The 16,972-nt window shown below is 34.8% G+C and overlaps 2 protein-coding genes across 4 annotated transcripts; both read left to right on the forward strand.

Moving 5' to 3' along the window:
* Positions 1-352: 352 nt before the first annotated feature.
* Positions 353-8,314, forward strand: LOC127791839 (heavy metal-associated isoprenylated plant protein 3-like). Of its 3 annotated transcripts, none has more exons than XM_052321974.1 (7): positions 353-488; positions 620-916; positions 1,025-1,112; positions 1,176-1,402; positions 1,502-1,595; positions 1,669-1,783; positions 8,167-8,314. In XM_052321974.1, the coding sequence occupies exons 1-7, from the start codon at positions 480-482 to the stop codon at positions 8,297-8,299; spliced, it is 963 nt and encodes a 320-aa protein (XP_052177934.1). In that variant the 5' UTR covers positions 353-479; the 3' UTR covers positions 8,300-8,314. The 3 variants fall into 3 exon arrangements, with proteins under 3 accessions (XP_052177934.1, XP_052177943.1, XP_052177949.1); XM_052321983.1 differs by lacking the exon at positions 8,167-8,314 and adding an exon at positions 7,810-8,093; XM_052321989.1 differs by lacking the exon at positions 8,167-8,314 and having other exon boundaries at positions 1,669-2,468.
* A 5,054-nt stretch (positions 8,315-13,368) lies between these two features.
* On the forward strand, positions 13,369-16,676 carry LOC127791822 (heavy metal-associated isoprenylated plant protein 3-like). The gene is made up of 7 exons (XM_052321940.1): positions 13,369-13,562; positions 13,697-14,069; positions 14,210-14,436; positions 15,348-15,435; positions 15,519-15,775; positions 15,866-15,959; positions 16,040-16,676. Exons 1-7 carry the CDS (start codon positions 13,554-13,556, stop codon positions 16,330-16,332), a joined length of 1,341 nt encoding a protein of 446 aa, XP_052177900.1. The 5' UTR covers positions 13,369-13,553; the 3' UTR covers positions 16,333-16,676.
* Positions 16,677-16,972: the final 296 nt, after the last annotated feature.

Here is a 16,972-nt window from a genome sequence, read left to right on the forward strand (position 1 = left end):
AAGATAGAAAAAACAAAAAAAGAAAATTGGTGAGAAATAGTTAAATATAATATTAGTTATAAAAAAAATTTAGGTAAGTTCATATATATTATGGGTACTACAAAATATAATTAATTTATTTTAATAAAGGAATATAAAATATTTTGTTAAATGATGATGTAAAAAATTTAAATATCTTTTAGATACAATATTATAATACAATTTGTACAAAATTAAATGAATCAATATATATTTTGTTTATAAAGATAAGTAATATTGTTTTTTTTTCTAATATTTATTAAAGAATAGGGACGGAATTTCACTTAAAGGTGCGTGGGAAAATCCCTTTAATTTTCCAGGAAAATTTGAGGAAGCTTCCAGTTCCCGCGTTTCTCGCCGTGTTCTGTCTTAATATTAGAGGGGACTCCGTTAAGAGGAGTTCCATCAACGCGAGTAGGATTTCATCTGATCGATCGAAAGGAGGGTGGTTTTTGATCACCATGGGTCATGTAAGTCTCAACTCGAGCCGCGTTTCGATCGCTTAACCAATCAAACTCGCAATCTCTATCTGTGAATTGGATTTGTTGTGTATTGATGTTCGATTGACTGATTGTTTGTTGCTGTGATTGACTGATTACAGAAGAGCAGCGAGGCCGGAAGCGACAGCGAGTACAGCGAACGGCGGCGGAGGACGAAGACCCGGAGGGACAAGAAGAATAGCAATAGAATTATCCCCGATGGAGGATTGCAATTCGACGACCCTCGAAACAGGAACAGCAACAGAATCATTCCCGAAGAAGGAGAAGTGGAAATGGACTACCCGCGAAACAAGAAGAACAGCGTCGAGAACAACAGTGACGACTACAGCGGCGCAAAGGCAGAGAAGGCCGCCCAAGGGAAGCAACCGGAAAATTCAGATGACACCGATGCCCAAAAGGTGACTCAGTCCCCTGTTCTCTCCGCTTATGATCTCTAGGTCTCAATCAATCTAAATCAAGTTCATTGGTTTTGTTTTGTTGCTGTTATCGGATGTATCTTCTCACAGCCTCCAGTGAGGACGGCGAAGTTGTTGATGGATCTGTGCTGTGATGGATGCACCAAGAGGATCTCCAGAACTGTCACCAAATTCGCAGGTAGGTCGATATTTACTGATCATTGCCGTGCAATCCCCTCGCTAATGGAGTCTGTTGTTGTAGGATGCGATCTTGTATCCATTGATCAGCAGGCGAAAACACTGACAGTTAAAGGGACGACGAACATGATAAGTGCTCTGGCTGATTTGCTGGAGATGAAGTTCAACAAATCCGTGGAGATTACCCCTGCAGAAGGCGGCAGCGGGGAGGAGAAAGACATGGTTGTACGCGGCGACGATGGAGCAACCAAGGCGGCGGGGAAAGAGTTAGACGGCAACAAATCCAACAAAGTACTTCTTGCCCTCCTAACCTCAATTGGCCGTGGAATTTTATGTTTGGTTTAAAATTAATTGTCTACTTTTGTTTGGGTTTGTGATTTTCTCACTCAGCCTCCAGTGACGACGGCGGAGCTGAAGATGGCAGTGCCCTGCGTGTGCGACGGACATCTCCTCCAGATTCGTAAAATCGTCGAGAATACCAAAGGTGAGACTATCGTTATCTAATACACAGCCTCTCCATTTTCCGTACACCATCCTCATGCTTCGATTATCTTCAGGCTTTCATTCTTGCAAAGTGTCCAGTGATGAAATGGGGAAGGCGGTGGTCAGCGTGACAGGGACAATGGACGTCATCAACGCCGTCAAGGAGAAATTGGAGAAGGAGCTCAAGACGTCAGTGGAGTAACCCCATCCCCACCAATATTGGGCGATTTAGACCACGGTGGCTCCGAGAATAAGAATAAGAGGCTGTTTGGCTTACCTTTTTATTTGTTGAGCTTATAAGCATTTCTACTCAGTAAAGTTTAAAAGTTTATTAGTATTTAAGTGGATAATATATTTAGATAAATATATTTTTAAATTATTATTTATATATTTATATTTTTAATTTAAAAAAATTGATAACCTATTAGAATTTGACAAAAAATCTAAAATATACGTTAAAATATATTAATAAAATATATGTTAAAATATTTATATTTTTATTGTATTAATATATTTAATATTTTTATGAATTAAATTTAAATTTAAATGTAAAGTATTGTATTAATATATTTTTTAATAAATATAATTTATCAATATTTTAGTCTTTTTATTAAGTTTTGATAGTTTATCAATTTTTTCAAATTAAATATATAATTATATAAATGACAGTTTAAAATATATTTATCTAAATACGTTATCAATTTAATTGTTAGCAAGCTTTTAAACTTTACACAATTTATGAGTACAAAAGCTTATAAGCTTGAAAAAAAAGAGTAAGGGCAATTTTTTTTTAGGTTTTAAGTTGGGTAGTGTTTAATTTGTTTAAAGCGTTTTAAATTGGGTTGTATTTAAGTTGATAACATGTTTAGATAAATGTGTTTTTGATCTATTAGTTAATAGTTATGTGTTTGGTTTGAAAGAGATAATAAGTTATCAGAATATAATAAAAAGACGAAAATAGATATGTTATTGAATAATATAAAAAATGCATAAAATACTTATTTTTAATTATAAATTACTTTATATATATGTTAAAATTAATTAAAAAATATATTAATACAATATATATATTGTTGTTATATATATACACACACAAAGACAGCAACAGAGGAGATGGACGATCGGATGATGACAGGAGAGATGAAAGTGATGGTGGACGGTGGGGGCGACAGAGGTGGACAAGAGGCAGGAAGTTGAAGAAGAAGGGCAATAGAAATTTTTTTAAAAGGTTGAGGGTAAAATGATCATTTACTTGATCAACACAATTTATTTAGTAGCAACGTTTTGCAAAAGCTGGGGAGATGAAGTTTTTGCAAAACGCTAATGTATGAGCTTTTAAGCTATATAACTTAAACACTCTTTGTTCAAACCAAACACTTACAACAAATAAGTTGAGTAGCTTAAAACTACAATACCAACTTATAAGCGGCCAAATTGCCTAGCCAAATAGGTCCTAAGCCAAACAACCTCTAAGCCAAACACCCCTTAAGTGAGGTTGAAAACAAAGGAAGTCCATCCTCGACGACGGTGGAGGACAGGCTAAGGAAAATGTAATGCACTACGAGCCAATTGACACTACAAGAAGAAGGGATATTGCCTGCGAACTTTTCCCGGCAGTTTAAACAACTGTTAAGAAAACACGACAATCCCCGACAGTTACGTAAATCGTCGGGGATTTAACACAATCCCAGGCGATTTTGAAAACCGTCAGTTATGGCATACACATCCTCGACGATTTTTATAAATAGGCAATTTTGAACATGTTTTATGCAATTTCATAATTAACGTACATACTTAAATAGATCTATTGTTTTCCAATATAGATCGACAAAATATGATATGCAATTTTGGTTGGAGAATGGCATGGTGGCGTAATCAAGGGTTACCTGAGGTCACTTGGACATGTTTTAGTTTAGGGTTGATTTGTATATGCTTTTGTATGGTATTGTGTAATGAGACGAGACAAGATCGATTTTTTTAAATGATCAAATGTGTTGTACTTAAATAGATTTATTGTATACAGTTGTTATACTTATTGTATGTGTAAGCACCCCCGCCCGGATATCCCAACCACCCGGTTTATCCGAACGAAAGCGCTTACGTAGAGGAAAGAGAAATAGACATAAGACAAAATATACCCTGACATGCATACATACGAAAAATACAACAGCGGAAGTAAAATAATATACATGCATGCCCACAAGTACCCTGCTGAAACAACGATCAATGAGTATATAAAAATATACAGACACATGTGCCAGCAAATAAAAGATACAAGGAACAATTGGACATAGTAAAAAATGAGAGTCAGAACTCCTAACAAAACATTAGAGAAGACGGGGGCAGCTAATTGTACACCCTACCGACACGGCCGGCTGCTTAGATGGCGTGGTCCTCGCCCTCGACTTTTGCTTTACCTTTACCTGGAATGATGGAAAGCAAGGTGAGTCGCAAGACTTAGTAAGTTTATATGAAAAGGAAGGCTGTAAATGAAACAGAAGAGGAGATCACCCCAAATATAAACCCACATGTATGTTAGAAAACCTTGATATGATCATACGCAGCGGAAAATAAAATCTGATTTTATTGGTATCACGTTTTTCAAATCTTACGGTTAAATCGAAGACATAAAACGAAAAAGTTACCTCGAAGCGAAATCTGATTTCGTTGCCTATAACCCGCCTGATATCTCCCACGCGTGAGATGCCGAGTCGGTCCACCCGAAATCGTCAAGACTTCAATAGACTTGAGAGAAAAAGGGACTCGGAAATTTTCTCTAAAATTTCCGTTTTGATTCAACTAATTGATTAATTGGATTTTGGGTTTAATGTTATATTTATAAACAAGAAACCCTAAAACCCTAAATGCTATTGGGCCGGGCTTTAGGTGCTAGCAAAAAGCCCAAACCAAATTAATAATTAAATAAATAATCATATTACTTATTTAATTATTCTTATTTCTTAAATAATTGCATTTATAATTTAGTAATTCCATAATTACTAAATTTGCCCCCTTTTTCTTTTAAAAACGATTTCTATTGGGTGGGACTTTCTGGGTTCACAATTAAATTGGCAACGAGAATTATTCAATTATTAATTCTCGTAAATCACGAGTGACATCTAGCAATATGTCATGATTACCCAATTTAATGTGAAGCGGGAATGTGAACCTTGCATTACGGTGTCCTGCAATACAGTCCCTCTATCATACTATATCCCGACGAGATATGAGATCACGGTCAGTAGGTCAAATCTCTCGATCTCGTCGTATGACCAAATCCAATAATCACACTTGACTAATATGACACAACCTCTACGGAATCCAAATTCCGTCGTCATATTACCTCGGCCAAGGATTTATCGTCAAGTGATCACTGGATCGCATAGGATATTTTCCTCGTATATCTCGAGATGATAGATTCCATGTCTGATGCACACATACCTCGTGTGTCACTGAACTAGGCACATAGATACGTACGACTATCCCTGATTAGGACAACCATATAATATCGCTGATATCCTAATCCACTAACACACAGATATCCATGTCATCTCAGGTCTAAGGACTAATGCAAATCCGTAGTTAATATTAAATCATTGACCCGTGAGATAAAACCCATGTGATTCAATATTAATTGTCCCGTTCAGTGAACTCGTTCCTATAACGAGCACCCACTTGTCTTCCTTCTGTATCTTATACAGAGTGGTATGAGACCCACCAATCTTGTCTTTCGGTATCTTATACCGAACAAGAAGGAAGACGATGTGCCAGCCTTTGCGAGTTACTAATTATCCAAGTTAGGAACTCTATGGCCAGGAACATATTTATAGTATAACGTATTGTGGATTAACCGTCGCGATTATTCTTAACAATTAAGAATGGTATCCACTCCTTATTATACTAAAGGATATTTGTATGTTCAATTTAAATCATATTGCAATTTCAATTAAACATAAAACTTGCCATTAAATAAGGTTTAAAGAATTACAAGATCAAGCCCTATTGTGTCACTAGAACTAGTCTTAAGGGCTTATATCTAACAATGTACACACAAGTCATGTGACGCAACAATGCAACAGTGCCGCATAATAAAAACACGTACCGGTCCTTAGGGCCCACATAAAACACCTGGCACCCAAGTCCCATACCAACCTGCCGCTGCCCTGAAAGGCAACATAGCTCTCCAACAAACCTGTGCGCACTGTCCCGGGTCGGTACTCCCGTCACCCGTCCATGTCGGTACTCCCGACACCCGAGCCAAAGGCTCCCTCGGAACGGTACTCCCGTCCGAGAACTAAATACTACCAATAACCATGTAATGCATATAAAATGCAATGGCGTAATGAGCATCAACGTGATACAAGGTGCCCATACATCCAGGCATCAGGCTATGCTCCGCCCATATAGTAAATCACACGCGATGCATATGCCCGTGCTGGATGCAGCATAACCAAACTAGGATGTCCGTGACCAAGCATAGCCAAATCATGATAAACCCAACATGCAGCCCGTACCCATGTGCATACCAAATCATGCTACAAGAATAAAACGTAACTAGGCATGCTATAATCACATAACGGCAGAGCTAGTCAGCAGTGCTTGGCACCGGTCAACGGGCTAAGATAGACCGTACAACAGTCACATCGTCACCGATTAGCTAATCACTGCCCCCACTGCCCAACCGCTCTAGCCTATAAACAACCAAAAGCTATAATAATACCCGAACAGCTAAGAACCTAGTCCCAAGTGAGTACAACATCATTCCCACAGGTTTGAGGGTGGCACAAACCCCCGTAGACAACCAATGAATAAAACCCTCGAAACCAATTTAATAAATTAAATTTTAAAACAAACCGTTTAAAATTCCATAATTTATTAACAACCGAAACCAACGAAGGGAGGTTAAATAAATTGACAACGAAAGAATCGACGATGAGGGTATAAAGAACTTGTCTTTTCGAAAATAGCCTTAGGCTCGATTTGACCAAACACGGTAAAATTATACAAACTGCAATATCCCAATTATTCGCCAAAATTAATAAAATTTGGCTCCAAACAAAATTTTGACCGCACAAAATATTAATTACTAGTTTAGGTACATACCTAGAATATTAACTCTGGAATTAAACAGGATTTAATCTGAATTTTGGCCCCAAAATTTCTCAAATTTCTCCCGCGCACGCTGCTTATTTTCTATAATTTTCTTGTTGAATCTGGAGCAGTAAAACGCTCGAAATTGGGCTTTAAATTAGGGCAAAAGCGAGCAGAGGGGGGCGCCACGTGGCAGCGCTGGAGCGGCCGCTGGGAAGGCCACCACCGCCTCCTTCGAAACGACGTCCAATGGCTGAAATAAATCAGCCAAAAATTTCTGCCTCGCGTGCGCAGCCACGGCCACTCGAACCCGAGACGACCCCCTTGCCTGTCTCGCGTGCGAATCGCCCGCGCCCACGCTGGCCTTTACCATATATCGTCCTGCATTAAATTTAAAGGGATCTTGGATCCCTTTTTCGAAATCGCGCCAGCCTCCTTCCAAATTTCATTAATCACACACACACCCCCTATTTTAATTATACTAACGCCCGAAACTTCTGAAAATCACATAATTAATTTATTTTAATTTTTCTCTAATTCTAGAAATTCCTAAAATAATTAATCAATTACCTTAATTTCTTATTTCCTTAAAGTCACATAATTTATATTTTATTTAATGACAACAAATTATTTTGATATTTCTTTTAACTTAAATTACCCAAAATTAAATTAAATTGTCATTTACGGGGCGTTACAGTGTGCGAGTGAATTCTTTAAAATTGTTGGTGATTTTTTGTTGTTGTGGTTATTGATTATTATACAGGTTATTTATTATTGATTGTTATACAGATTATTTATTGATTGTTTATAGTTTTTTTAAATTACTGGCAATTTTTTGGGTTTTGCCGACAGTTTCTAAAAACTGTCGGCAAATACCTTTTTCCGGCAGTATAATAATCGTCGAAAAAGTTCTGACTTTGCCGGCGGTTTAGAAATATCGCTAGTAATAATTATTTTTACTGGTGATTTATGAAAACCACTGGTAAAGAGTCTTTCCCGACAGTTTTCAACCGCTAGCAAACTTTTCTAACGACGGTATTTCTGATGATTATAATTACTGTTGGAAAAAATTTTACTGTCGATTTTCTAAATTTTTTCGACGATTTTTACGTTGTCGAAAAAAGTCGAAGTGCGAGTGTCTTATTTACAGGTACAGCTACGACGGTGAATATTCCTTTCAGCTACTACGTGGACTATGCCCCTTTTAGAAGAAGGTTTTAAAATGGATAATGATTTTTAGGGTCCGAATCTTGTCTAAGAGGGTGAAAAGAACAATAAAGTGGGTATTTTTCCCCCCTCAAATGGAGAGTTAATACTGATGCCACACTCAAACTAAAGATTACAGTCCTTTTGCGTAAGCCAGTGTATTAGCATGGCACTTTTATGTATTGTTATATTATATATTTTGGGTTATTATTAAAAACATTATAATTGAATGTTTAAAAAAGATTTTTATTCATATAACAAAAATTCCTGGGCAGCTTTACACAGTTATTTCAACATCGAGCAAGGAGGAGCCAAAAGGACAAACCCCCTGATTTGACGGCCATACATGTTTGTTTTCTTTTTCTTTTGTTTCTTGAAGTAATTTTTTATTTTTCTTTTTTTGTCTGAATAAGAAGTTAAAAGCTGATCAAATCCCTTTTGTGTCAACAACACAATCACCTTGACCTTTGGCCATTTATTTGATGACTACAAATGAATTGAATCACTTACGAGCACAGAAAACTGGATTCAATTTAAACGATGAATTAACAAACAAGCCTAGATTATATTCGGGAATGCTGAATTTGTCTGGGCGCATGATTCATGAATAAAATTATTGAAGTACATGATTATAAGTTTATTTTTATACTTACCCCGGTGAAATAACCATTCTTATATTAAAATAAAAAAGATTTAAACTTGAAATTTTAATAATGAAAATTGTTTAGCCGGTGATTAATCAAAAACACATGCATAGAGAAGGAAGGATGAGGGGGAAATTATACCCACGAAGCCATAATTCTTTAGGAAAGCGCATGCGGCCGACGCACACGTTATGTACGTCAGTTTTAAAGATAATTTCTACAATATAAATGACATTACCATAATATTGTTTCCACTCTTATATTTAGAAAAAATATATCATATATTATATAGTATGTGAGAACTAGGATCATAATAGACCATAAAACTCACTAAACAAAAATTTGCATGTAAAATCTAAATGCACACTCACCAGCAGTGGGATGGAAAAAAAAAATAAAAAATGACGTTATTTTAAGAGAATAATTTGATAAAATGATTATTTGAATGATATAGATTATTTTTTAAAAATTTAAATTGATATAAATATTAAAAAAAACAAATGAATTATTATTTTATTTGAAAGCTCGGGATTGGTGGATAAGATTTGTAAATTTCTTTCGGCCAAAGCGAATGGAAAGGAAGATCCCAGAAACCTTAGTGGGCAGTCGTAAGTGTGACAAATATTTAATCCAAGCAGTTGTGACTTTAGTGAAAGAAATGCACAAAGAAAGCTTCAACATGAAAGAACATTTGCAGATGCAATCCGGTATATTATAAGGGCACGATTCTCTGCGACACACGCTCGGACTTGTCGCCTGAGGAAAGATGATAATAACCTGCCCAATATTCCAACCAGATATCCAAACGACAGATTGATAATAACCTTGTCCCAAACTTCACTTTGGATACACTTTTTGCCACCAGCTGTGACCACAAACGAGAAACAGCAAATATCCAAAAATATCAAATCAACCCTCCCCCGTCCCGGCAATGGAATTGCCACGACACTTCATCAGTGTCCGCCACGTGTCTTATCTACTTGTGATTCCGACGTAGGTGGACAACCCATGGGCCTCGTATGTGGAGTCATATACTGTACTCCAGGAGTCCAAGCCCAATTCAATAACGGATTCAGAGGCCCATTCGTTTTTTCTCAACCCCAAAAGAAAAGAAAGGAGGGAAGGAAAATGACTTACTACTAGGTTTGAGGAAAAGGGCATATGGAAAATGGGCGATGATGATGACGCCGACGCCGACGCCGACGCCGCCCGCCATTTGGAATTGGCAACTGCATGCTTTTATCCTTCCCTTGGTTGGCGTAGCCTTATGTTTACTCTGATTAGAAAATTCAAAAAATAGTAAAAGTAAAAAGCATGCATAGAAAAATACCCAAAAATCACCCACTCATTTTTAATTATTTTCTTAAATATGATTACGAATTAAGTTCAAACTTAGAAGACGTCTGCGTGTGTCTAAGATGCTTCTTTAGCCAATAGCCACAGATTTCAAACTTGAAGTTGACATCATCCATGCTTCTTTTGTTTTGATACCTTTTCTAGAACAATAATTTATAAGACAATTGAAAATACTAAATGTTTATCAATAAGAAAATCACTTTAAATTATTTATAAACATAATGACAAGATATAATCACCATTTTATTTAATTTGTTTAAGTTGTGTTTTGATAGAGTCAGGTCATTTAGTCTATGGTAGACTTAAACCAAATTAAATGGATGTCCGTTAAATTAAAATATTTAATTACATATTAATTTTAAGATATTTCATTTTATTCACTAATAAAAAATACTTATATATGTATATGCATATTTATTAAAAAAGATTTACATATATTACGTATATACATATATATACCTATATATACACACTTGTAACACATTTACATGAATATATATTTGCTATTTACATATATATATATATCCTCATATATTTATATATGCATATATATATAAACGTAGTAGGATACTTGCTCTCTTAATTTTATATTCTATAGTAAAATAATCTTTGTACTTCAATTTGTATTATATTATAGCAACCATTAAACTTTTGATCTTGTTACAATTTAATTTTTATTGAACATCACAAAAAAAATTATCATGATGTAAATACGTAAAATAAAAAATAAAAACAAAGAAGCAACAATTTCTAGCAATTGTTGCTTAATATAAGCATTATTTACAATTTAAGTCATTTGGTACTATATTGAAGTTTTCGAAGCACAATTGATGGGTATTCATGATACTATGTTCGGGTACCTAGAATTACATAATTGGGGGATTTTATAAAATAATATTAACTTATTTGTGGTACGTACAATAAAGTTGGATACTTGATGTAGTATCTTAAATTATCTATAATGAGATATTTATGGTAGAACCATGACTATCCCTACAATAACTAGGAGATCATGTGGTTCTACATTGGGGCATCCATTACAACTATGGGGTTATATAGTAAAATATATTGAGATACTTGTGGTACAATCTAAGTGGTCTTGTGTACCGTTACAATCTTGAGATATACATTAAATTATTTTAGCCTTTCTAATTATAAGGTAATGTCACTTAATATAATTTTAAATAATATATTAAATATTCCATGGAATTTTTAAAAATTTTATATTGTAATCCTAATTAATATAATATTTATTTATTTTATAAAATAAATCCTTATTTGACTATAATATAATAATTGGATCTTGAATTTCTTCTCTCTCTTTTTTTTTTTTTAAATTTAATGCTCCAACTTTCGGAACATTACTGAAGATATATCTTTTGTTTTAAATTTTTTTTGTAAAAGTACGATTTTCACTTTTTTTTTTTTTTTTCTTCTAACTTCCCGCTGATTTTCCACTATTTAATTTAATTTTATTTTATGAGAAAGCGTTCAAACTTCGAAGACGTGATGCTTGGCTGCCTGCTGCGAGTATGACGAAGCGAACGTGTGACGGCCGTTAGGACGACATGCCGGTAACCTGGGGGACTGACTTTTTCATTTTAAATATTACTTATAAAAATAAGAATTAAACGTGTGACGGCCCCTAGGACGACATGCCGGTAACGTGTGGGACTGACTTTCAACTTTTTTTTTTTTTTTTTTTTTTGCCGACTTTTACTACCGGAAACTAATTAAGGGATTGTTTTTTTTCACATTTTAATTTTAAATTTTAAAATTATTTTTAATATCTATTTTGAGATAGTTAAAAATATTTTTTTATTTATAATGTTTTAAAAATTTTAAACGTATTTGTGATGAAAATAATTAAAATAATAAAATTTTAATATTTTTTATTTTAAAAAATATGAATAATATATTTATATTATTTTAAAAAATTAAAAATAATTTAAAAACAACAAAAAGAGAACAAAACTGAGTAATTAAGTTGACTAAAATATATATAAGTTATATGTTTAATAACATTATAATTTTTTCAACTCAATCAAATTAAGATGAGTTTAGAAAAATCAAGATGTGTCGGGTCGTGTTTCAATTTTTTACTTTCATAAATAATTTGTTCTATATTTTAATTATTTAAAATTATAATTAAACTTAATTTAATAAATTTATCAAATATTTTTTTATAATTCAAACTTAATCGCTTCAATTCATTCACCTAACCCATCTCAGTCTGAATGGAACCTGGGCCATATTACGATGGCGGCGGCGGCGGGGGGCCAGCTTGCCATCAATGGATAGACCCAATGTTACTTGCACATTGACACGGTCAATTAATAATTAATATTTTATTAATTAATTATTAATATATTTGTTATTAAATTATTTAAATGATAGATGTATTGATAATTTATTTAAGTATATGTATTTATTTATTTGATTAAATTATTAATATATTTTTTAATTTAAATAAATTAAAAATATATATATTAATAATTAATTAATAAGATATCAACATAAATATGAAATTACTTGCAAAGAAAATGCATAGAGCAGTTGGCTGACTAGACTAATTTTGTATTTTTTTTTAAATATTTACTATAAGTATACCTTAAAACAGTCTATAATAATTTTCCAAAAGAATTAAAACACTCCATAATTATAGAACTATTTTTTTCATGAACTGATAAACACTATATCATTTAAGAAATATAATTCTTACTAACGGATATGGGTATGGCAGTGCCATGGCTCCTCAACCTTACTTATTTTGATGTTTTATCATTTTTATTTTAGATAAATTATTATTTTTTAAATTAGATAAAATTTATGACCAAATCCTTCTATTTGGAAAACACGTATATTAATTTCTTATGTTTCAATTTTATTATTATCCGTTAATAAATTAGTAATGTAGAAAAAGAGTCCCAAAATAACTTATCCATAATCCCACAAATACATTTCTTTCTAACGAATAAAAAGAAAAGTTGTAAAAAATATATATATATATATTATATTAATATGATTTAAATTTTATGTAACTTATTTTAAACTTCTATGATATATTTAAAAGTTCAAATTTAATTTAAACTCAACTTATTTTATTTAAAATTTTATCTAAATTAATTAAAAAGTAAACTATAATCATAAAAAAAATATTTATAATTTTTTATTTTTTGAGTTAGTCCTTTAATATATATACACATCTTACACATACAATATTATTATACAACAACAACAACATATCCGACCTTTATCTCACTACGTGGGGTCGGTATATAATATTATTATACAATTCAAATAAAATTATATATATTTTATCAATAAGAATGAACAATATAATCTTTTTTTAATTTCTGTTAGAAGATATCGACATAAATAAATTAAAAAAAATTAATAAGATATTTTCAAAACACATGATAAGAGCTGAGCTCAGGGGCAATTCGCAATTTACCCATTAATTTTCCGCGAAACTTGGGAACGAAGGGAGGTAGACTATTCGCCTTAACCTGAGGAAGAGGAAGCTTCCCGGATACCGCGTTCTCGCCGTGTACTTGTATAAATATGTATCTGAAGAGACTGCGTAAAGCGGCGTTCCATCAATTTGCGATACGAGTAGGATTTCATCTGTTCGATCGAAAGGAGAGTGGTTGTTGATCACCATGGGTCATGTAAGTCTCAACTCAAGCCGCGTTTCGATCACTTAACCAATCAAACTCGCAATCTCTCTCTGTGAATTGGATTTGTTGTGTATTGATGTTCGATTGATTGATTGATTGTTCTTGCTGTGACTGATTGATTACAGAAGAGCAGCCAGGCCGGAAGCGACAGCGAGTACAGCGAACGGCGGCGGAGGACGAAGACCCGGAGAGACAAGAAGAATAGCAGCAAAACTAGTCCCGAAGACGAGCTTCAAACGAAGAACAACAGAAACAGTCTCGAAGGAGGGAAAGTGGAAAATGACTACCGCCGAAACCAGAACGACAACAGAACTAGCTCCGGCGGAGGCGGATTGGAGAAGGACGGTCGCCGAAACAAGAACTACAACAAAACCATACCCGAAGAAGGTGAATTGGAAAAGGACGACGGTGAACAAAACACTGTTGTGGTGTTGAAGCTCGGGCTGAATTCGCAGAGATATGCTACTGATATTAAGGAGTGGATTGAAAGCTTTGGAGGTTAATTGCGTTACAAATTCATTCCCTGTTTCTATTCTCGCTTACTCTGTTTTCTTACAACAATTTCATTTGAATGATCAGCGTTGAATTCTTGTAGTACAGTGTCCTATTTGATTTCGAGACTTTTGTGGATTGTGAAGGCATTGAGTCCGTCGACGGTGACTCGAACGAACTGACAGTGACCGGGGAAGTGGACGAAGAGACGCTGCGAGAGCTGGTGGTGCAGATGGTTTCGAAGAAGGCGCGATCCAATACCTCCCCACCGTCCAAAATCAGAAACAACAGTGACGTCCAAAGAGTCGGAAACGCAGAGAAGGCGACCGTTGAAAAGCTTCCGAAGAATCCGAATCAGACCAATTTGAATGAGGTGACTCACCGAGTCAGTCGACTCCCTCCTCTGCTCTCTGCTTTTAACTCTACTCTGTTCAATCTAAATTAAGGGGGTGTTTGGCTTAGCGGTTTGTTATAAGCTGTGTTTTTAGCTTAAATCTAAAGAGTTTAAACACTATTATAATAGCTTTTTAGAAAAGCTCCCTCAATTTTTTTTAGAAACGTTGTTAGTAGCTTATTTTGTTAATTAAATTAATTATACTTTGTCATTAAACAACAATTATATTTTCAATCTTATTTTCCTTTTTCATCCTTCTATTTTTTCTGTTGTCGTCTTCGTTCGTGCCCTTCATTGCCATCATTGTCACTATCTCCATGGCGGTCGCTGCTACCAACCCTGTCCCTATTCATGTCGCTATGCCCTTCGTCTGTTGCTTCCATCATCGTCGTCGTGTCTTTTGTTGTCGTCGCCTCCATTGCTATCACTTCCATTTTTGTTTGTTGCCGTCATCTCCATCTCCTTTGTCCGTTTCGTCCATTTTTGTATATATATATATATTTTAGTGTTTTAACATATAAATTTAATATTTTATATAATTGAACGATATTTAATGATAAAAATTTATTAATTGTATATTAATTTATAATTTATTTTTATTAAAAATTAATATTTTTATAAATTTTATTTATATTATTAAGTAACATGTATATTTTAATTTTTTAGTTAAATTTTAATAATTTATCAACTTTTCAAATCAAATACATAAATACATAAATAACAATTAAAAATATATTTATCTGAATATATTATTAATTTAAATAATATTTAATTTTTAAACTTTATACAACCTATAAGTAAAAAAGATTATAAACTAAATAAAAAATAGGTAATCCAAACGGCTTCTAACTTAATTGGTTATTGTTTTCTTCTTGTTTTCATATTCTCAGTCTCTGGTGAGTACGGCGGTGATGATGGTGGATCTGCATTGCCGAGGATGCACAGACAAGATCTGCAAGGTCATCAAGAAGACCAAAGGTCAGATTATCTTCTCGCCCTCACTGATGATCATTTCCATATAATCCCATGGTTCATAGCTAATAGAGCCACTTCTCTTGCAGGATACCACGATATGTCCATTGACAGGCAGAAGAATGCGGTGACAGTGAAAGGGACGATGGACATGAAGGCTCTGGCTAATAGACTGTCCAAGAAGCTCAATAAAAGACCCGTGTCGATTGCCCCGCCGGACGACCACGGCGGGTTGCAGGCCGATGCCGACTCTCCCTCTCCGGAAAAAGAAATGGTCGGGGCAGCGTCGAAGCCGGGGAAAGGAGCCGAACCACAGAAAGACTTGGACGGAAACAAGTCAAACAAAGTAATCACTGCTCAGCTCACCTCAATTGACCTGGAATCTCTTATAATTAATTTGTCTTGATTGATTTTTTCGGATTTGTGATTTTTTCAGCCACCGATGACGACGATGGTGCTGAAGGTAGATATGCCTTGCTGGTGCATTGGACATTCCGACTGCATTCGTGACGTCGTCGCCAACACCAAAGGTGAGAATATCGTTACCCTACGCCCTCCACCCACCCTTTTAATTCAATTGTTAACAGAGGCTCAACGACTTTACTTGCAGGGTTTCATTCTTGTGAGGTGTCCATTGATGATATAGGGAAGACCGTGGTCAAGGTGACAGGGAGCGTCGACGTCAATGATCTAAAGGAGAAATTGGAGAAGATCCTCAAGAAGCCGGTGGAGATAACCCAGCCCCTACCAATATTCAACGATATAGACGACGGTGGTGATATGGACAAGAGCGCCAGCGATGGTAGTGAAACCTACACCCAAGACGCGCCAACTTGGCATCTGGACCCGCATATGTATGGCTACTACTGGGGCTACTATTTCCCATGGGAGGTGGTGGTGTAGAGAACAGCATTGAAAGTACTGGAGTGCCCGCCAGAGAAGCCGGGTCTTTCCGATCTGGTGACTAGGGTTGATTTTTTTTTTTTTTCCTATACATTTATTTGCTAAGGGTGAGGGCCTTTATTTATTTATTTATTTTTATAGATAGACCACTGTTTTTCTTCTTGGCGAGGGCCATTTTTATGTCACATTATTGTTTATTTTTTTCTACTTTGAGCCACATATATATATAGGTTGTTTTCTTTTTTTAAGTAACTTCTCAGCCGAGATGAAAAGTTTCTTATTGAATCGGTTTGTGAATTTTGAGCTTTTAAACAGAATCAATGGAGTGGAGGGGTTTGTATTCATGCAAGTTGTCTTTATCTTTATCTTTTACTACTTGTCACTATGCTTCGGAGTGATTTTTTATTTTTTGTTTTTTGTTTTACTGATTATGCAATCTATCAATCGCCTATAATTAATTACAATGGGGTCCATCACAGTGAGTTTCCAAGATAGCCATATAGGGGGTCGGTTTAAGAGTAAGAGTAATGCTATTTGGCCTGAAGTGGTGCTCAAAGAAGTGCCACCCCAAAACGAAACTACAATCTCACCCATGATTCAAGTGATAGAAATGTCCCTGTTCAAATTTGAGTCATTCCCT

This window comes from Diospyros lotus, chromosome 1 (assembly GCF_014633365.1).
Source record: "Diospyros lotus cultivar Yz01 chromosome 1, ASM1463336v1, whole genome shotgun sequence".
Classification (NCBI taxonomy): domain Eukaryota; kingdom Viridiplantae; phylum Streptophyta; class Magnoliopsida; order Ericales; family Ebenaceae; genus Diospyros; species Diospyros lotus.